General features: G+C 33.2%; 1 protein-coding gene across 4 annotated transcripts in view; it reads left to right on the forward strand.

The window, feature by feature from the left end:
• The window catches only part of Nup214 (nuclear pore complex protein Nup214), a 272,097-nt gene that overhangs the window by 38,855 nt on the left and 209,229 nt on the right, over positions 1–24,013 (forward strand). For all 4 annotated transcript variants that reach the window (XM_085818717.1, XM_085818716.1, XM_085818718.1 and 1 more), the window contains 2 exons: positions 14,901–15,112; positions 18,256–18,448. In XM_085818717.1, coding sequence (XP_085674843.1) covers positions 14,901–15,112; positions 18,256–18,448 — 405 coding nt within the window. The remainder of the gene's footprint in view (positions 1–14,900; positions 15,113–18,255; positions 18,449–24,013) is intronic.

A 24,013-nucleotide genomic window follows, 5' to 3' on the forward strand; every position in this document is an offset into this window, starting at 1 on the left:
ATATGTCAATAAAATAGAAAAGAATAATTTTTTTTAATCCAGATATTTTGTGGATAAATTAAGAATATTTTAAATTTCAGCGCTTTTTAATAGGACGACAGATAAGAAATGCACTCGTGATTTTACTGCTTGCAACGTTGAAAAACGTAAACATGTTGTATTGATGGAAATGAAAAAAGTGGAAATTCTGCTGAAGATGGAGGAAGGTGCTACTACTTGGTTTATAGCAGAATTGTATGGAATTACCACACGGACTGTGTATGATATACAGAACAATAAAGAAAAGCTGTTGAAATTTTATAGCAACAGTGATTCTAACACCGGAATCCGAAACTAGAAATCTTTACATGAGGCGAAATCGGCAAACCTCGATGCTGTCTTGTACGAGTGGTTCTGGCAGCGGTGGAGTGATGGGGTACCTATTTCAGGACTACTCCTGAGAGAAAAGGGGAAGCAGATTCATGCTGATTTAAAAATAGAGTAGCCTAATGGAAATGAACAATATAATCAGTTTATATATGTAATAATAATTTAATGCATATAATTAATTATTGTATTAATGTATGTATTTATTTAATTAAATGTATCTAATACACCTTATTTATTTTGAACTTTTTAGTCTGAATATTATCTTTTCTTTCCTGAAATCCCTAAGATCCACACAACCTCTGGTCCCAAGCGTTGCGGATTTCTGGACTTCTACTGTAGTCTGTTAATGACCAGAGGCCTTGCTGATAATACAAATAGTCATTTAACTTGTGTGTTACATGTAACATATTCTGTATTTTTACAGCAAAGTAAGTTAGATGGAATAAAGTATTATTAACAAATGAGGAAGCGAAAATACATCTGTATTCATCATTATCCTTTATTTTCAGTTCTTTGCTTATGTGATGAATTCATTGGTTTGAAAAATGTCATGATTTTTCTGTAATGTTCAGGAGCAATTTTTATATAACTAATGTTATTTCATATGAAAGCTGTGGGAATATTTAAAGTTTACATTAAAATGCTAAACATGATGATTAATAGAGAATTATTGAAAGTCTTGTTATGCTGAAATGCTTTTATTAATTTGATGAATTTTTCATATAGAGCTGATTATACAAGGTTATAAGTAGATTCTTGCAACATATGAAATCAGTGCAATATTCTACTGTTACTTTAGGCTCTTCAAAGTCGTGCCTTTGTCTAGCTTATGACTATGGTAATAGTCAAGTCTTCTAATCTTCTATAACCCTCAATACTTTCTGATTATCCACACCCCTCTGAAAGTATTCTAGAGACTGTGCTTTCTTATATGAAAAGTAGAAAATTGTTTTTCTTCTTTTAAGAGTAAAATATTTTTCTTATATGATACTGAATAAATTTGAATTCCTGCATGATAATTTTCATGATGGAAATGTTCAATCTGTCTTCTGTGAATATCGAATTTTCAGGCAGTAGGATTGATGATATAAAATTTGGTGTATTCAGTGCTTACGTATTATCACAGCTATCTTAGGTAGAAGTGGCCAAGTTTTTAAAATATGCCAATCTCTGGCAACAATGCTCACAACAGTTCGTCAGTCAAGCAATGTCTCCATTTTTGTATGCATTCTTCTTATAGTATTCCAAATTGCAATGGTTTTGATCAACAGATTGTGATATTTTTTGCTTTAAAACTCGATTTCAAAATAAGTCTTTGTGTAATTTGCCAGCAATGGAGGAGTATAGTGTTTAGCTGTAAAATCACCAAATAAATGATGATGAGATATGTTTGGTAGATAGCCGGTGTGCATTGCCAAAGTTGTACATGACGAGTTTGTGCAATTCTCCGATTTTTTTAGCAAAAAAGTTTAGTATGCACATGGAGACAAGAACAATGCAAAAAATTAGCTGTGAAATCATTAAATAAATAATGATGAGAAATGTTTGGTAGATAGCCAGTGTGCAATGCCAAGGTTGTATGCAACGAGTTTGTGCAGTTCTCGGATTTTTTTTCAGCAAAAACAGATTGGTGTGCACATGGAGACAAGAAAAATGCAAAAAATTACAGAAAGATTCTGTAAAAAATGTAAGATTAATGTTATCATGTATTATATTATCCTTATTTATATAGTTAAAAATTTGTATTTTAAATTATTGTGCTAAATTAAATTTTAAATTTTGTTTTCTTTTTACATATTGCTGTTTTCCTGCTTATGATAAATAATGATAGTTTGGCAATACTTTTTAAAATAAGTCCCGAAAATTACGAAATTCTGCCAGGGTGGGTGTGTTAATACATATGTACCATCAATTGTTTGTTTGGTACAAACTTTTACAGGCATAATTCCTTCTTTGTCTTTGAGTGTATGTAGGTATGCAGTTTTAGTTTCATCAGAAAAATATCTGTTTTGCTTTTATCAAATTAGTATCTCAGCATTTATGCTCTTTCGTAGTGTTAAATAACTTCTTTTTTTTCCTGTTCTTATAATTTAATGTGATGTTAACAAATATCAGTGCTTAATTTATTATCCTGAAGATGTGATAATTTGAGATCTTATTTCATACTAGGGCATATTATCTTTATAAGAAAAGAAGGTTATGTTCTGTTATCAGGACCGGATTCAGAAGTGTATGTATATATATGCACATGTGTATGTTTGCCCATTGTAGGATTCAAATGTTCCTGGACTGAGTCTATAACATAAAAATTTTTTTGCAGTAGTGCGACTATGAGAACATTTTTGTGTTACTACATTCTCCCCCTTTTCTAAAAGGGGTTTGTCCCAAATCATGTGGTCGAAAGCTCGCGGCGACAGCGTTTTTTGTAGGCAGGCGCATTTAGTAACTGGCGATAGAAAGAAATGGTGTCAGTTGAGCAGAGAATAAATATCAAATTTTGTGTTTGCTTGGGAAAGAGTGCTACGGGGACTTTCAAAATGTTGAAGCATGTGTATGGAAGTGAAACGTTATTGAGAATGCAAGCTTTTGAGTAGCATCGTCGTTTCAGAGAGGGCAGGGAAAGTGCCGAATATGACGAACCCTGTGGCCATTCCATGACTTCCCGCACCAATGAAAACATCAAAAAGGTGTCTGCGGCGGTACGTGCGAACAGGCAGCAAACAATTTGCGAAATAGCAGAATCAGTTGGGATATCAGAGGCTACATGTCAGTGTTTACTGACTAAGGATCTTAACATGCATAGGATGTGTCAACACATCGTTCCCCACATGTTAAACATAGACCAAAAGGGAATTCAAATGAAAATGGCGATAGGCTTAATCTCAGCTGTTGACAAAGATATTTCCCTACTTGGCAGAATTGTTACTGGAGATGGGAAATGGTGTGTTTTGTGTCCACAAACCAAGAGAGCATCAGCAACATGAAAATTACCGCAATCTCCACAGAAGCAGAAATTTCACAAAAATCGCTCTAAAGGAAAGGTCATGCTAGAGGTATTCTTCAATATCCAGGGCATTCATTGTGCATCTGGAATTTATCCGTGAAGGATGCACTGTGGACAAAGAACTGTACATCGAAATCCTGTGTCGTTTGCATTAGTCGATCCAGAAGACGAGATCAAAAATATGGGCTGAGCAGTCATGGGTGCTGTTGCATGACAACGCTCCTGCTCATCGATGCCAACTTGTGAATGACTTTCTTGTGAAAACGAAAACAATAGTTTTGCCTTATCCTCTCTTCTTACTCACCAGATCTCACACCCTGCAATTTCTTTCTATTTCCTGAACTGGCAAGATGCTTGCAGGGTCATTGATTTCAATCTTCAAAGAAGTTAATGTGCATCACAAGCTGAATTAAAAGATATGGCCAAAAATGGATTCCGGACATGCTTCGATGAACTTTACAGGTGCTGGCAAAAGTGTGTTGTTGCACAAGGGTCTTATTTTGAAGGAGGATGTGTTTCTGCTATTTAATTGATAATATTTGTTACGTTATAGACTTAGTCTGGGAATTTTCGAATCCTACCTCGTATGTGCGTATATGTGTGTGTATACACACAGATACATATGTACAAACATATATACATGAATACATGAACACATACATCAATCCATACTTACATACATTTCTGAACCTCGTCCCAATAACACAACAGTACTGAAATGTCCCTGTTGCTTCCTTTATTTTATAAATTTTTATGTTTTACAAATTTTCAATGTATTTATTATTTATTATCTTATTTCATATCCTTTATTATACATGATTATTATAAGTACAGTCATAAAGAAGTCCACATTGTATAATAAAAGAACAGATAAAACTTATTAGCTACAATCTATAATAAATTACAGATTTGATGTAAAATTTATTTATAATGTAATGAGCTATCTGGATCATACAGAGGTTAGACAAAAATATCTAAACACCGAAATAGAAACATATTGCTGTGACTAATATGGTGTAGAAAAACTGTTGACATTCAAGACAGCTTGAAGTCTTCTCCGAATGGATAAATGGAAGTCTTGTGTGCTTTGGAAGGGAAACTTGTACCATTTCCCCTGTGAAAACATTAGAAAGTTCAATTGATGATGGTAGTGGATAGCCCTAATGCAGATTTCCCTCAAAAAATAGCCCATAAAGGCTCAATAATATTGATATCTGGTGACTGTGATGGCCATGGTAGATGTGAAAGTTCTGTGTGTGAGCTGAGTGAATAGGAACTGTTTCATCTTGGAATGTGGCATTACCATTGGAGAACAAAATTCGTACCATGGGATGAACATGATTAGGTTAAATGGCTACATAACCCTTGACAATAATATGACCTTGCATAATAATGATGGTTCCCTTGGAATTCCATGATATTGCTGCCCAGACCATGATTGTACTCCCACCATGTTTCATTCTCAGCAGCAAACAGTCTTTATAATACGCTTGGGACATTGTTTGCCAGATGTAAACTCTTCCAGAAGTCAGAAATAGTGTGAAGCAAGACTCATCTGACCAAATGGCTGTCTTCCATTGCTGTACAGCAGGGGTGGGCATTACATCGATCGTGATCAACCGGTTGCCCACCAAGGCATTTTGGGGTGACCTCCTTTACTAGAATCTAAGGCACACATACTAAAATAAACATATTTATGAAACACTGACGCCAGCTGGAGAATGACTGGAGAATTGGATTTTCACAATCGATGTGACTGTGCTTACTTAAGCAAATGATTCAGTGAGTGTGTAGATGGCATGTGTATCTTCTTCGAAGGGCACAATGATCCTTAAGTACATACGTCGGATTCATCAGTTCACATGTGTTTGCTACTCGCTGCATTGAATACGTCCATGCTCCACAATTTAGCAGTTGCTTAAGTTCAAACATTCAGTTTGACAATTTTGTGTTTCTTGTGTTTTTGTAGTAAAAATAATAATCTGTCATATTTTAAAAGAGAGGTGCAATGTCGAAAATAAGTGTTAAGAAAAGAAAAACATACAATTTTCATACAGAATGGGGAGTTTTTCTTTACACTGGTGAATGCAAAATATGTGTGCTATATATGTCATGCGAATGTGACACTTTCAAAAAAGGAAACCTTGAAAGGCATTTCAAAAGCATGTATGGAAGTTTTGATACAGATTTTCCATTAAAAAGCAAAATGCATAAGCAAAAATTGAAAGAATTTAAATTGCAATTAATCGGACAAATTTTATTAAACCCAAAACTATATCTGAGGCTGCAACAATTTCCTCTTATCATGTGAGTTGTATGTTAGTAAAACATAAGAAACTTTTCGCAGATGGAGAAATGATAAAAAAAAAAAGCATTTCTGGAAGCCAGCGATTCATTATTTGGTTCATTCAAGAACAAAAATGAAATTATTTCTGCAATTACAGATGTAAAACTTTCACATAAAACTATCACATGCTGTATAGAAATGATTAATTCTGATCTAGCTGATCAGCTGACTGAAGATATTACTAACTGTGTTTGCTTTTCCTTGCAGTGTGACAAATCTACAGACATGGTTGATATTTCTCAACTTTGCATTTTTATAAAAATGGTTTTTAAGGATATGAGTGTAAACGAAGAATTATTAAGAATATTATTATTATTATTATTATTATTATTATTATTACCTAAAGAAGAAAATAGCAGGTGAAGATGTTTACTATGCCTTCAAAAAATACATGGAGGAGGGAAAAAATTCCAATTTATAAAATTGTATCAAGGACAACTGATGGGGCCCCATCAATGACTGACACAGTCAATGCATTTTTGGCTGTATGTATCACAGACAATGGCATACTGCATGCCCTTTCTTATCATTGCATTATTCTCCAACAGGCCCCTTTGTTATAAAATTCTAAATATGCATCATGTTATGGGAATCTGCATGAAAACTGTGAACTCAATTTGAGGAAGAAATTTTTAGAGAAGAATATTTTGTGCCCAACTAGAAGAAAATGAATCTGATTACTGGTAATTATTATATCGTACAGATGTTCGTTGGTTAAGTTGGAGTATATTTTTACAAAGAATCAGGGACCTACTACAAGAGGTAAAATATTTTTTAGAATCAAATAATAAAGTGTATGTTGAACTTAGCAATGACGTTTTTTTGATGGATTTAGCTTTTGTTATTGATATAACAAGCCATCTTAATGAACTGACAAATGCAAGGGAAAAAATCAAAAAATAGTAGAATTGATTGGATTTTGTTTAGATACTTTCAAAAATAAGCTAATATCTTCCCAGTTGATGAAGAATGAACTAAAGAATTTCAAAAATATTTCTGACGAGTTGTTTAAAAATGGAGGTGCATTAAACAAAGAGAAATATTATGAAGAAACAATAAAACTTTCCTCCAAATTTGAGAGCAGTTGTGTAATTAGAACTTTTGGGCTCCTATGCAAAAGCTTTTCATAGGGGTCCCTCAAAAAGAGGCAATTAGTCCAGAAGGACTATTAATTTCATTTTGGCATTTTGCATTGATTCACTATAAATGACGAATCATTTTTCAATTGTTGCTACCAAATATTAGAGCCCTGTATTATATTTAAAGAAATTAAATAGTGAAGAATCTGCATAAATGTATGTATGTAAAACATCATATTTATATTCGCTATATTACTTTTTTAAAACTAGCTGCATAATATAGTTATCATAAATAATTAAAAGTATATACTGATTTTAATGAGTCTGTTAATATAATTTCATAAAAATATTGAATACTTCTAATTAAACATGTTTATTTAAATCAATTACATCAGAACGTAGTAAAAAATGTTTTCAAGAACTTTTCTTGTTGTTTTTAAAACACTTAGTTTATTTTTTAGTAACCTTCCAGATTAAATATGAAAGTATCTGAACTTTCATATTTAGTATTTCATATTATTAGGCTTTACTGAATAGCAACATGCTGACCAGAGGAAAATAAAAGAATTGTACTTCTAGCAGCGACAACACATTGCTTTCATAGAGACAACTTTGTTAATTAAAATTAAAAGATAAATAAATATATTACACTTTTATGATTAGCAGCACTCTCATGCGTTGAGATAAAAGTGTTCCGTTTCGAACAGTATTGCCTCTGCTCTCTTTCAAATTCATTACAGTTTTACAAAATATGAAATAAATGATAAAACAAACTAGAAATGGCTTTAATGGCTTTAGGCACCCTCGTTCTTTTGAAATGCGAGAAACATACATTCATGCAATCAGAATCTCCATTATTTAACCCTCTGACTGCTCAATTTGTGGACCGAAATCGCTTCAAAAATTTTTTAATTTTGCATATTTTAAATCTATATATATTGGTGAATTGAAAAATGCATTTTTTCTTTCTAGAAAATATTTTTTGTATTGATTTTTATCATGAGAAATTAAGTTCCAGAAAAACCAATTTCAGATGTTATCAGCAAAAAAATTTTTTTAAAATAAATTTCAGTTGAATTACAGTTAATTTTTATTTATTGCATAATATAAAAATGTATAAAATTTAAGAAAACATAAAACACTGAAGAAGAAATACCTTAGAAATGTATTTTATTATGTGATATAGTTCAAGTTTATTGAATCATGATCAGAGTCCAAAAAGTCTATATCACTATCAAAATTAAACTTGCTTTCAGAATCTGGTAAGTAATGCAAAGTGCCTTCAAATGCCATAGATTAGTGGACAAATATTAATATCTGTTGGCCAAAACGTAAACTAAACATCTAATACTGTATATAATTTATTTCAATGGTTAAACGGGGAAAGAACGAGATGCACTCCTCAATAAAAGAAGAAAAACACATGTCCGCGGAAATTGCAAGAGCAGCAGATTTTGCTACATTTGAGTTGCCCATGGAAATCACGGGATGAGCAGCCAGAACGTTAAATCTCTTTAAAAAAATACAGAGTGATAATATGTGACAGCAACAATTTGATAAGGTATATAGCATTTATAGTGAATCAAAGCAATGTATTTTATATTAAACTGTAATAATCACTCATATTGATGAATTTAATTTTAAGCTTAATACTAGGACTGATTTTTTGGAGTTGATTAATGGAAATGCCAGTAACAGATTAAATATATGAAAAATTAAACGCTCCAAAGGCTATGATTTGAAAATTGAGAACTGCAAATAATATATACCATGATTTCTCTTTTAATTTGCTAAGTTCATTCCAAATTAAGTACCAGAACCATGCCTAGTTACTTCTTTGATTTATACTTCAGAATATATCTTGATTATTCGATCTCAATAACAAAATCTACAGAAACAAAATAATTACATAAATATAAAACAATATCAGTTTAATAAGAAATTATTATACCTATTTTCAGGCGTCTTGTAATTTAACTCTTCTAATTTATACCTTGTTACATATTTTGTTCCATTCATATATGCCTATATACATATAGATATATATACACTGCTGGCCACTGTAAATGCAACACCCTGAAGGAAGCATGCAAATAACATAAAATTTACAACATGCGTTAGCGAAAGTGAGATATGCAAATGATTAGAATTTCAGCGCAGACGCGCATCACGCGTGTCTGTGGCACCACTTCAAAGTGCTGTTTAAGACTTGGAATTTTAAACGATTTCAAGTTCGGCAATTGTGTTTTTCTTGTGGAGGGGGGAATCAATTATGTCTTGTAGAAACAGCGATCATTGTTTGATCAAGTATCTGAGTTCGACAGAGGAAGGCTAGTGGTCTACCGAGAGTGTGGATTATCTTTCAGGGAAATTGGTAGTTGTGTTGGACAAAACCGAACAACTGTAATGCCGATATATGACCGTTGGATGTAGGAGGGTACGACGGACCGATGTGTTCGATCGCATCTACCTCAGCGCACCACTTCACATGATGACAGGAACATTGTGCGCATGGCAGTGACGATCGCTCAGTCACATCACGAACCATAGCACAGCACATTCAATCTGTAACGCATCATCCAGGGTCTGCGCATACCATTCGACTCCGTTTACAGCAGAGTGGTCTGTTCGCAAGACGTCCATTGCTTCATCTACCCTTGACGCAGAACTACAGACGTCTCCGCCGCCAATGGTGCAATGAAAGAAGGATGTGGACGGCAGAATGGAATGAAATTGTCTTTACTGATGAATCACGCTTCTGTCTGCAACACCACGATGGTCGGATTCGAGTCTGGAGACAGCGTGGAGAGAGGATGCCGAAGACCTGCGTTATGCACCGCCACACTGGTCCTGCACCGGGTATTATGGTATGGGGCGGTATTGGATATCACTCTTGTACTCCTCTAGTAAGCATTGACGGTACTTAGCCAGCCCTAGATCTCCGAGGTGTTGGAGCCAGTTGTCTTTCCTTACTTTCAGGGCTCGCCCACAGCCATATTTCAACAGGATAATGCACAACCACACGTACCACACATACCACACATTGTCTAAGCGTTCTTCGTCAATCGCCAGATTGAATTGCTTCCCTGTCCGGCTCGCTCTACGAATCTTTTGCAGATAGAAAACATGTGGTCCATGGTTGCTGAACGATTGACCCAGATTACATTCCAAGCTGCCACACCAGATCAACTTTGGCAGCATGTGGAAGCTGCTTGGTCTGCTGTACCCCAAAAACACATCCAAAGTCTCTTTGAATCAATGCTGAGGCGTGTGGCAGCGGTGATCTCCAACAATGGTGGCTACTCTGTCTACTGATTCTAGAATGAACCACACTTCACAGAAGTCTATAAATTTAATCATTTGATACTTGGTCAACATGTTATCTACTAAATAAATTTTGTTGTGATATCTCTTGTCTTTCTTGGTGTTGCAATTTGGGTGGCCAGCAGTGTAATTTAAGAATTCTATATTAACTAAAACGTATGTAACGAAAAGTTACATCAATAATGTATTTTTGAGTATCATTAACTTTATTCTTAAGAATTTTCTGCTGTCTAGATAGCGTTATTTTATAAGTACCAAATAAAAAACAATTAAATTTTTACATGGCATTAGAAAATTCACCAAAAAGTAGCGACCCGCAATGTATTTGTAATTTGATAAATGGTTCTTAGACGTGAAAAGGTTGAACAACATTTGAGATACGACTATTTTCTCAGATACTCAGGTATTTCGTATATGTATGTCGAGTTGCAAAACTCAATATTTACACTACAGATCCATTGATGTTATAAATATGTGTCTTTCTACTCCTATATGCAACTGCAGAACTTTTACTACTCTACATGTGGCTGCAGTATAAAATCACTTCCAGAAACTGGAATTTCTGCGAATTCTAGTGAACTTTAGGGGGCCTGACTTTTTTTCCTGTATCTGAATTTTTGCAGCCATTGTCACTTACTCGCCTCAACAAATTCAGAATTTGTTTTCACAATAAACCCGAACAACATTTTGACCTCGGTTATAGCTAATGATTTGAAAGCTGTTCTCCCGAGGGGAATCAAAACTAAAGCATACAACCTTTTTTATGGCAACACTGAATTTAGCTGTTATATCTGCGTGCAAGGACCCATATCTGCATCATATATATATATATATCTGCATCATATATATGTAATATTAAAAGCACAAGGAAAAGCCGGAGCAGTGTCGATGCGTGATTAGATCCATATTGAAGAAGAATTTTGATTGCGCAGTATTTAAAGAACTTGTCAGTCGAGGCAGTTTTAATTCCATTTTTATTTCCAATTGATATTTGTGGCCACAATCACTTGGCACTCTAGTTGTGCCTTTCCACATTGATATTGCTGAGATAGAAAGCAAGTCAGCGAAATTACATCTTAGCAAAGTAGATAGCAAAAGCTGAAGTGCGTAGTTATGAAGGATGGAAGCACGCGAAGAGAAAAGTTTTGGTTTACAGTTTGGTGATTGGTCGTCAAGAGGCATCTGGTATTAACAATTAATAACTAATGTTTTCAGTTATTCCAACACATCGTGGGCGAATGGTGAGGCTATTCCATTACACGTTCTGGCATATGGTTGACGAAGCTGGGATGATTGAAACACGGAGAAAAATGACGACTCCGGGCTTTTCAATTTTAACAGCAAGCATATCTTTATTTTAATTTAGAGCAGATGACTTTTTCCAGATGAAGTTAATCAAATAACTTATTCAGTAATTGAACTATTAGATACAACTGTCTTCTGCATCATATATATATATATATATATATATACCAGGTTGTTCAATAAGTTCAATAAGAAACCAATTTTTGTTTGTAAAAATGACTTTATTTTTCAGCGTAGTTTCCCTCAACTTCAATACACTTATTCCAACGGTCTTCTAATTTATGGATCCTTTGACTGTAGTGGTTTTTCGGCAGCTCTGCAAAATATCCCTCCACGGCAGCTATTACCTCTTCGTTTGAAGAAAATCGTTTTCCACAGAGATATTGTTTGAGGTGTGGGAAGAGCCAGAAGTCGGAGGGAGCTAAATCTGGCGAATAGGCTAGATGTTGCAACAATTCGTACTTCAATTATTTTGGCAATGGTTTTTTGAGCAGGTGCGCAGGTGTGTTATCTTGGTGGAAAATGATTTTCTTCTTATGTAATCCGTGTCTTCTTTCACGAATTTTTTCGTCTAATTGATTCAAAAGATTACAATAATAATCCAAATTAATTGTTTTGCCAGTTTGAAGGTAATCTATAAACAAAATTCGTTTCACATCCCAAAAAACTGATGCTAACACCTTGGCTGATTTTTGCACACGAACTGGCTTCGGTGCGAAGAGCCGGGTTCACACCACTCCTTAGCCTCCTGTTTTGATTCAGGATCGTGATGGTAGACCCAATCTCATCCATTCTGATAAATCGACGGATAAAGTCACTTTTATTCTTCTTAAAATGCTCCAAATGTTGCTGGCAAAGTCGCATCTGAATGTGTTTTTGCTTCATTGTTAGAGAATGCGGCACCCATTTTGCACAGAGTTTTTTGAAACCCAAATTAACACTCAAACTTTCTGCATATGCGTTGCGTTCACGCATGCTCATAGGCATTTACGAGTGCGCGTAAGCCTTTACGGCTGCGAATATGTGTGTGCGCATGCGCGTTTAATGTGTAACAGACGGTATAACCTAAGCTAAAATTATCTAATTCAGTTAATGTTGCAGATTGCGTTGTTCCTTAATCTTCAAATTGGATACGGCTCATTATTTTTTGCAGACTGTTAGAGCAATTTTATAAAAGTAAGCTTGAACTTTCGATTATGTCAAATAGAATATCCGATATATATTTACTAATATGTAAAGTATCTACAAAGTGAAAGTATGTTTCGAAATCCGAAATCTGTTTATCAATTTCACGCCGCGGCACACAATGAATTGGAAGTTGATCTGTCAGCACTGTCCTTATCTTCAGGGCAGATGTTTTTATTTTATTTGGCTTATAATTCCTTACTAAATGTAGTATTTCATCTCAATGTACTCTGTCTTTGATATGATTAACGTCAAGTTCCTCGTCATTATAATTCGCTTCCGATAGTGAGAAAGTGACCCAGACCAGAAAACGAAAAAAATGTCGATTGACAAATTAGTCGGTATTCTCAACACAGCAATTATAGGACTTCAACAGCGGAACTTTGTAACTAAACAAGAAATTATGTCTGTTTAATAGAATTAAAGAGAGAGTATTATCACATGAAATGAAGCAACTTATTAACTTACATTGAAAGAAATGTTTAATAAAGTAAACAAATAAATATTAAGCTTTTTCTTTTTGTAAATTTTGACATCCTTTAGATCATAATTGTTCGTTATTTCGTAAATTACGGTTTCATATTTTTAATTTTGTAATTTCTGCATGCTATCTTACCAGATTTAAACTGATGATCTATAATCCGGAAAAATCAATAATCCGGAATCGCCGAAGTCTTGACGAGTCCGGATTAACGACTTTTGACTGTATTACTTTGGTGCTGACAGGGTTTGCAAATGTGACATTCAGTTCAAGCAGTCACTTCTGCAGTTGTAGTCATCTCATTTTTCATTACAATCCTCTTTGATGATCATTTGTCATGATTACTCGACACACATTTTTGTCCGCACTGTGATTTAGAAGATGTGTTTTTTTTTTTCTGTATGAGTTAAAGATCTTAGATATTCTGCCTCTTGAAACACCAAACATTTCAGCTACCTTGGTATGGAAGCACCCACCATATGAGCCCCAAAAATTTGCCAAGGTTTGAATTCTTTTAGCTCCAATATGATGAACGCACAACTGCACAAGACACTGTCTCAATAATGATTGACACTTGTAACGTTATTGAGGATGTTGACCAGATGGCGTTAGTAAGCAAACATATCAGTGCCACCAACAGCTTTTGCAAGAATAAACATTTCATTTCAAACATGCATTTTACGAGGTGTTTCCATATTTTTGTTCAAGCCCTATATTTAATATAATTATTTTTATCATCATTTGTGCCTGAAATTTAATTTGGGTGGGCCTATCTGTATATAAGCAAAAATGAATTTGAAAATTTAGATTTTAGGCATGACTCAAAAAAGTTAAAAATTTTAGCATTTTAAATTCGATTTTTTTAAGAAATTCTTCCCCTCTTTTTTTGTTGTTTTTGTTTTGTTCTTGAAATGGACTTTAATTAAAAAGGGAATACAATTTCTTTTTGTAAATATAGTTTAAGTATTCATTTTTGTAGAAATAGTAGCAGGAATTAGTTTGGAGATTAAATTATAAGTTATAATTAAAAATTTCAAACTGTGTTCTTTTATAAAGCAAGTATAGGTTTGGTTTGTTGATGTGTCCCCCCTTTCTATCCTTATTTATTTGCATTAAAATGGAGTATGTTGCATAAAAAAGATTTTGCACTATTGTAAAAATTCATAGTTTTATAAAACTTGAATTTAACAACTTTTGATTTGGGTACCAAAGTAGTAATATAACCCTTGTTAGTTTCTTGATCATATTCAAACAAAATTATTTAATGTTGAATATTTACATAGATTAGCATAAAGAAGTATTTTTAATTTCCTGTTAGAGAGTTATGCCATCTAAAGTTTTTAAGTTTTATACAAATTCTAATACTCTATATTGTAAGAGAATTATTTTTTGAAAGGTGCGATAGGTATCTTCTAAGTAAAAAAGACAGTAATAAAATAACTTTAAATTATATATTTTTCCCTCTCTCACTCAGTAATATAGTGTACAATAATGAAACATCATGTTGTTCTGTAGTACAATACTTTTCTTATTACTCCCCCTCTGTAGTGTAATATGCTGCATACTTGTGAATTATGTGTGCTTATCAATGTAATATTTATTTTCTATATGTTTCTTAAAAGTCTTGTGTGTTTACCTTGAGGTACTTTAAGTGGTATTCACTTCTATTTTGCTAATTTTATTTTTCTTAAATGAGGTGATATTTATGATCCTCAATGATGTTTTCAACTTCATATATTTCCTTTATAGTTATTTGCTTCATAGTTTGTTGTTTTATGGTTATTAATATTATTATTGTTATTTCAGGATTTAAAATTTTAAAATTGGAAAATATATTGGATTTAGATGAAGATAAAGAGAACAAAAATATAGAAGAGAATTATTTCAGCCAGTTTGTGAAGTCAGAATCACCATCATTATTAGCACTTAGTACAGATCAAAAAACTCTGGCTGTTTGTATTTCAAATAATACACATGTTGTTGCTGATATGTATGATATTGCCGCCTTTGCTGATCCGGTAAAAATTTTATCTTTACATTTCATGCCATATTTTTGTTTTTATATTAAGTGTGCTTACTTTTTAAAAATTTTATTTAAAATATGTTTATTATATTATAATTTTTTTATTAATTCATTAATTTCTTCTGAGATGTAATAAATATGTTTACATTCTCATTAGTAAAATTTTTATCAAACTAATAGGCTTCCTACTAAATTTAATTTTTAATGCTGTTGAAATGTAAATGAATTTAATATAAACACTTTCATATAATAAATGTACACACAAATTAACACTATTACTTTTGTACCAACACGCAAAAGATGCAGACACAACTGATAAGTTTCATCTTTAGATTTCTTACTGTCATAATTGCCAATTTAAAAAAAGCGGGGCACACAATTATTTAAATGTTTTAATATCCCAACACTTACTTGAAAATTAAGATTACTATGTAAAAACATTAACATGCATATGTGATAATGGTTTTATTGCCCTTTTTCTAATCTATAATTTAAAATATATCAGTCTTTAAATTGATTGCTAATTACTTTTCTGTTGATACTTTCACTTTGGTTAATTTGCATAATCTTTTTTTTTTTTTTTTTGTCTGGTAATAAGTATTTGCCTTCAGTAACATTACTAAAAGCATATGGTGCATCAAAATGCAGGATAAAGGTAGTGAAAACTAGTGATTACAGAGTAATCATAAAGATACCTGCTTTGCCATAATCAAATGAACCAAACCAAACCAGTATGAATCATACTGATTCTGCTATTATATTCTGTGCATGTGCTAGAAAATTTTGAATATATTAAGGAGAGATATCTCTTCTTTTGTCTTTCTTCATTATCATAGTTTCTACTTCTAATATCAGAAAAATCTTTATGTGTATTCTGTTATTTAAGAATTCATTCATATTTCCTGTGGATACATGTTTGCTTGCAGAATATAAACAAACCGTCTGTAAGCTACTTATGATTAGGAATAAATGTCTAAAACGCTGTGGGCAAATAAATTTTTTATGAGAATTAACCATGAATTCATAATTTTTTATTAAAAGATGATAAAGATGATATTTATAAATCACAGAATATATACCCCAAAATAGGGATTAACTTTGAATTTAAGTTATACACAGTGACTGAAAGCCATCACAGTGACTGAAATCGAACTTCTGTGCAGTTAGAATCAGTGATTTTTTTTTCTGAAAAACCTGTTTATGTTTTTAAAATTAAAAATAATAATAACATAAAAAATAAGTATAAATTTAATAAATAATTTTTTCTTTTAAAACTTTTGTTCATATTCTTAGTCTAATTGTTATTTTTATTTTTGTGAACTTATTTGTATTATGATTATGTTGTGTATGTTGTGCACTGTATATTATACAAAAAATGTAAGGTAGTCAATGAAAAAAAAATGTCAATGGAAGGAAAAGGTTGGGAATCTCTGGTTTAGATGCTGGAGATAAAGGTACTTGCAATCATGGTCATTTGAGCAGTAACAATTACTTTTTTGATGTAGATACAGATAAATTGGTGTTAAGCATGCTGTTCTTGGATGAATTTTGACATTTTTCAAGCAAGCAGTTTATCTGAAGAATGAAAGAGCTGCAGCAAGCTTGCAAAGCAAAGAGGGAATACAAAGTTGTATTTAAAAAGTTAGAATGAGTCAGTTAGGGTTTCACGCAGTCCCTTTATTTGTTGTCTTACATATGCATATAATCTCTCCAAGTTTATAGGAAATCAGGAAAAATATAATTTTAAAAATTCATTCTAAGCTGCATCATAATTTTATGTTTTAAATATATAAAAAAAGTGCGTCTTAAGTTCTAATGCAAATTGCAAAATTTGCAGAAATTCACAATCTCTATTTACTTTAAAAAGAAATCACTAAGGTGGATGCAGAAAGTGCTAAATAACATTGATAATGAAATAAATTTGCTTCTTCAATCAAAATTTGTTATAAATACTGTGTATTTTTCTTAAAAAGTTTACTTGTTTAACCATGTAAGAAAATTTGCCATTGGGAATTTACTGAAAATTAAAATTTTGTTTATGCATATTTCAAAATTATTCCAAGCTGAAAGTTTTAATTTATTGTGTGTATTATACCATAATGAGAAATATTCACCTACCTCCACCACCAAAAAAATATAAATCACCTATGATGTCATAATTTATATTAAAATAAAATTTAGTGAAAAGGGGAAAAAGTGTAAGAAGCATAATAATAGTAAAATCTATACTAAATAGCAGCAGTCTTTTGAAGCTCTTCTGCAGCTTTGGTTATTGATTTGACAGCCCTTGTTTCTATTTTTAGATGTATCCTAAAAAGTACACAACAGTTCTCTCAACAATTCAGATATTTATTTCTTGGTAATATAATAGGGACATTTGGTAATACGAATATAATATGTACATTTAATTTAAATGCGTGTAATTAGTAACTGCAAGTAATGTCACCTGTTTGAGGGGCGGGAACTTCAGTTTTCTTCTTTTTAGATGAAGAGCAGTTTTATTCATGGTGAGGAACTTTTTCTTTTTTTTATGGTTTCATCTCCCCCCTCCTCCACAAAATGTATGATAATTCTAATTAAAGTGATATTTGAGTTTGGTTGTATTTGATAGGCTATAAAATATTTGAGCTATTTAAAATAGGAATGCTTTAAACATAGTTTCTTCCTATACTTTAAACATACTTAATTTTAGAGGTTCTTCGCTACCATATTTGTGTAAATCTATTTTAAAAAATTTCGTAAATTTATTAAATCAGATATTATACTTTCCTTTTAAATATTCAAAATTTTTCTTTGTCTGTTTTCTTTGTTTTTATCTCTTCATTTTCACTACTCTTCCTATATAAATGTTTAAAGTTTCTGTGTCTTTCTATATTTCTCTTTTTACATTTTTAAAAACATTTTTTTTTGTTTTTTAAATGAAATCTTTTACTTAGCTTTTTTGTTTCAGAGTTTTTGAATATGTGCTCTACAGAAATGCTGAGTTTGGTCATTCTGGTTTTTTTTTTTTTTTTTTTTTTTAATAAAATCCTTTGTTTTGATTTTGATATTGAAACAAACAAGGGACAAAGTGATTCTATTTTCATGTTATTTATTTGGTTACAAGTAAATATATGCTTTACTGGATGAATTTTTCAGGAGGGAACTCCAGCTCCATTTCTGAATGTACAGTTGTCTTCAAGTGGTGCTGAATTGAAAGAATTTATTTGGAATCCAGTTATTGATGGAATGTATGCTTTCTGTTTGACTGATGGATCCCTTTATGTGCATGAACTTAATGGGACTGTTTTAAAAATTGTTGCTAGTCAAGCTCAGGCAGCTGCTACAGCAGGTTTGTATAATATATTTATATCATATACAAATTTCATAAATTAATTATTGCTGAAAATTGAGGTGATAGATTTTTTTTTCTGTATTTAGTCAAATGTATGGAATTCTCTGCAAATTTTATAGCCAAAATTTTGATATATATATATATATATAATTACAAAACAATTCTTTTGAAAACCAGATGTCTCAGAACTTTTTCTGATTTCAAATATTCATAAGGCATAAAATTTGACACATATACAAGTACTTTTTATCTTGAATTGCGTGTAACATTTTCAAGTTTTTGTGTACAGAATGAATTAATCTCTACATGTGATCCTTTCGTTGCCCAAAGGATATTCCAATACCATCCATTTGTTGTGCAGCATTACATATGAGGGATGGATGTTATGACTTCAGTAATTCTGTGTCTGTAATGCTGCAATGTCTTTCACTGGTGTTTTTGGTAAATCTGGTTCTTAACCCCTTCGCACCGGGTAGCGCAAACACGTGCTTATCGCGTAGGCCGGCAGTGCCTTACACGAGCGTCTGTCCAGGGCCAGAGGCTTTTTTGCTATTAAGCCTAAATCCACGAAATTTCCGAAGTATCACCGCATTGTTTAATAATGCTCTATAAAGTATTTAAACGGCTTATGCTTTATAGATATTTCTATATATACTTTAATTACCTTATTTCTTGTTTAAATGCATATTTTACACATTTTATTTTCATTACTCACCATTTTATGACTTTTAGCATTATACATCTGAAAACTAAATATATTACTTAAAATTCTCTTTTCGTATGAAAAATTTGAAAACAGTGATCTACACACAGTCCTATGTTACGTTCATTGGACTCGTAATAATGACATTGATGATGAGGACATTAATTAATTAAGGATTAATGATGATGAGGACATCTGTATGCCGACGTCGGCATACAGGTCCGAAATGTCCTCATCATCATTAGATTCGCCAGATTCTTTATGATCAGAATATATCATAGTATCACTATCACTACTATCAGAATTTGTTTCAGAATCAATATCTGAAATATTTTGCAGCATTTCTGCTATTTCATGCTCTGTTAAACATTTTCGACGCTTCGACATTGCAATGGTAAAAACTGAAAGTCTAACAAGATCTAATTATTTTCTAAAAACTGAACTGCAAACCGAAATACCCAACGCTTTAGCGAAAATACAACTTCTCTACTTACAATAAACAACTACCACGTGCGTATTTAAAGAGATGTCTTAAATCACGCCATTCGGAAACATTTATTTCCCCTTTTATTTATATTGTTACGAATTTGGTATTTAAAAAGCTAATGTTAGTTCAATTATGAATTGAATGGTTTTATTTCCCGTGCAGTGCAGCACGTGACGAATATTAAAAGAAAGCTAAGCCAGAAAATTGAAAATACAAGAGCGCGTGCATTAAATAAATAAATATCTCTTTTTGATTTCGAGAAAGTACTTGAAAATTCTAGCGCGCGATTTTAAAATCTTATAAAAGGAGGAAAACATCTCAGTTCGTAGTAGTTGCTTAGTTTGTTGTTGTTTAGAAAACTGCTCTTGTTGATTGTAGCGAATTCGCGTATTAGCGTTCTTTAGCTGTTTTGAATTACGTCTATTGGATATTTGAGTAGTTAAAAGATAACTACTGTAAGATATTGTAATACTGCATGATAATTTGAAAAAATTTAAGCATTTTTGTTGTGATAATAATAAATTTTTGTTCATTTTTCATCGGACTTGTGCATTCATTTCATAACAAACCCGTGCGCACGCAACAATATAATCAAAAACACGTGTATGTGAGTCATGCTTCTCTCATTTCGAGTAGAAGGTGTAATGTACATGTATGTGAAACCATATAGACATACAGTGCCATCTTGTGGCAGAAATTATAGTTTTTAAAACGTTCAGGACACTGGCACAAATACGTGACAGTCGGGGCTGAACGGGAAAACGCTCTGGCACGCCTGCGTGTTGGCCGGGAAGTGAGTGTGTTTGTTGCTGGCACGTAGACGTGACAGTCGGCGCGAAGGGGTTAACATAACCCCAAAGAAAGAAATCCAGTAGTTTTATGTCCAGTAATCACAGAGGCCTGTTTATGGTTTCATCTTCCCAGGAATGTTGTATCCAAATGGGCACAGACATCTAACCTGTAGTGAGGACATCTAATCCCACCAACTAACCGCACCATCTTGTTGGAAAATGTTCTGAATGTTCAGGAATGTTCTGAATTTGTCCCGCATTAAATAACTGCAACATATCAAAATAAGTATTGGTTGTGATCATTTTTTTCACTTAAGAAAAAAAAAAGGTCCTATGATTTTATTGTGCATAAGACTGCAGCATACATTCAACTTAGGGCTGTCTCTCATGGTTTCAAACACAGGATGGGGATTCTCGGATCTCCAGATTCTAGCATATCGGTTGACAACACCATTCAAATGAAATGTGGCTTCATCTGAGAAAACAACATGTTTGAGATAGCCAACGTGTTTCTTAGTGTTAGACAGCATGGCAACAGAAAGTCGTAATGAGTTCTCTAATCCATTGGTTGTAGAGACTGCACATCTGGACTTTGTACACATGGAAAAGAAGATGTTTATGTAGGATGCAATGCACAGATGGCTTGGGAATCTGCAAATCACATGAGGCTCTGTGCACTGACTTCTTGTGATTTCTCCCAAAGTGTCTCTCACTGTCTGAATTGCCTGTGCACTAAGTCCAGGCCTACCTGTTCTAGGAAGATCAGGAGATCACAGACACTGCCAGCGTCCTTAAACTTGGCATATCACATCTTGATGCTTTTAACATATGGTGGCTGTCTGTGGTATGCCATCTGGAATTGTCTCTGGATTGTTTATCGTGACTGTGTCTCATGATACCAGAGGACACATTGGGCGTTTTCCTAGTTTGAGTACATGTTTGTGCAAATGGTGTCTGATTCCGCTCTAACAAAGTAACAGTAAGTATTCACACCAAAACTTTAATATGTTGCCCGCATTTCAAGATAAAAAATATTTGTCTATGTGCCATATTTTATGCCTTATCAATATTTGTAATAAGGGAAGGAATTCTGAAACACCCTATATATACACATGTATACAGTACAAAGTTTGAGATCCAGAATTGTTCGAACTGTAAAAATTTTGGGTCTTAGAAATTTCCAGATTTTTTTTAGATCATTGGTTTAAATTTGTACGATGACATGTGCATATGGCAACATTGGGACTTTGCTTATTATTTAGATCAGATAAAGAATGCTAACTGTCTAGCAGGGCTGTGCTAGAGTGGTGCAGCTTCACCATGAATGCAGCAGAATTTAGGGAAGGCAGAAATTTTAGAATTTAGGGGAGCATCAAGCAACAAAATTAGAGATGGCAAAATTTTTAAATTTTAGGAGAGGTGCTGGACAGCAGAATTTAGGAGTGTGAAATATTTAATGTTTAGCTTGTACCAGTTGTCAGAATTTAGACCCCGCAGAGACAATATGTTTCAATATGTAGCATTGGTTCTGCGTGCTCTACAACTTTTTAAGGGCTGAAAGTGTTATTCTGGCCAACATCAAGTATGATGTCAATCAATGTATTGTTATTGGCTATGGTTCGAATCCCCAGCCAGCTGTTGTCTGAAAGTGATATACAGTCAAAAGTCTTTAATCCGGACTCATCGGGACTTCGGCGATTCCGGATTATCGATTTTTCCGGATTATAGATCATCAGTTTAAATCTGGTAAGATGGCATGCAGAAATTATAAAATTAAAAATATGAAACCGTAATTTATAAAATAATGAGCAATTATGATCTAAAGGGTATCAAAATTTACCAAAAAAGAAGCCTAATATTTATTTGTTTACTTTATTAAACATTTCTTTCAATGCGCGGATGCGTAAAGCATACCTTGCGCATAGCCGAAATTAGAAAATTGCAACCAGAAAACTATTTGATTTGTATTCGTGATATTTATAATGACGAGGAATTTGATTTAAATCATATCAAAGACGGAGTACATCGAAATTAAATACTACATTTAGTAAGGAATTATAAGCCGAATAAAATAAAAACATCTGCCCTGAAGATAACGATAGTGTTGACAAATCAACTTCCAGTTCATTGCGCGCCGCGACGTTCCTCCTCCCCCGCCCGTGCAGAGCAGCGTGAAATTGATAAACAGATTTCGGAACGGTTAGATAAACAAAGAATATGCCTTTATCCATTTTTTGTAGCAATTCGTTTTTTGTTTGATGGACATTGAAACATACTTTCGTTTTCTAGATCCTTTGGGAGCTCCAGCATCGGAAATTCTATTTGACATAATTGAAAGTTCAAGCTTACTTTTAGAAAATTGCTCTTACAGTCTGCAAAAATAATAAGCCGGATCCAGTTCGAAGATTAAGGTACAACGCAATCATCAACATTAACTGAAATAGATAATTAGATAATTTTAGCTTATACCGTCCGTTATATATTAAACGCGCACGCGAAAACGTATTCTGCACTTGCGCAGATGCATATGCGCAGTTGTAAATGTCTTGCGCGCACGAGTAAAACGCCTATGCGCATGCGTCAATGCGGCGCATGCGCAGAAAGATTTTAGCTTTGAAGTCCGGATTATGGGTGTCCGAATTAACGACTTTTGACTGTACAGCAATCTTAGCTAGCCGAGAGAAAAATTGAATTTATGGCACTCTTGTTTCCCTTTGTTGTTTTTTTTGATATTCTCCATGTCTAGATTTTGTAAGGTAAGGAAGGTTTTTTTAAAATTATTTATTAATTTTTTGCTGTTGGTCTGGATATTGGATGTATGGTTTGCAAACTTTGTACTGTGTGTCTAGTATATATATATAATCAATTTGGAGGTCAATGATGTAAGGGAATCCTGATTATTCTATCTTAGGAAAAATGTAGTGAAGTAATTATTACAAAGCCTGTTGTACGAGAATCCTGAACTGGTAAAACTTAAAGATGTATTTACCACCGAGTTGCTGTACTGCCTGTTATATGACTATCAGCATTTATATTCAATTGGTGGAGCCTTCTATTATCGCTAAGCTCAGCCAAAAATCTCTATAGAATATTAAAATTTAATTAAAAATTAAATAAATTTGTAGCTAAATTTATGAAGAAGCTACTTCAGAAGATAGGTATTTGTGACCTACAGTTATTAAAGAGACTCTGTCAAGACTTTGCTGAATATTTTTTTTTTTTTTTTTAGATTGCTTTTAGATTTTTGCAGTTCATTGCCAGGTAGTCTATGAGAGTTTTAAGTTTGTTTCATAGTATACTCTATGAACTCATGTTTCAGCCATACCTGGGCATTTTCAGCTGTGTACGGCCGGAAATGTGGGTCTTTGGTTGATTTCACACTTGAACATATAGTGATCGATGGTACCTGTTGAGCTGCATATGCATGAGTCTGTGTTGTGCAATCCAAAGCGAAACAGATAGCTGCAAAAGGGCCATGTGCCATCAGGAAATAGTTCATTGCTTTGCCTGTAGTGGTTAATTCCCTTGAGGGCAATGGGAGGAAATTAAAATGTCCTCCTGCCTGTTAGCTTTTGTGTCTA

Source organism: Stegodyphus dumicola, chromosome 6 (assembly GCF_044657685.1).
Source record: "Stegodyphus dumicola isolate Sdum_Otavi_A_Nest chromosome 6, ASM4465768v1".
Lineage (NCBI taxonomy): Eukaryota > Metazoa > Arthropoda > Arachnida > Araneae > Eresidae > Stegodyphus > Stegodyphus dumicola.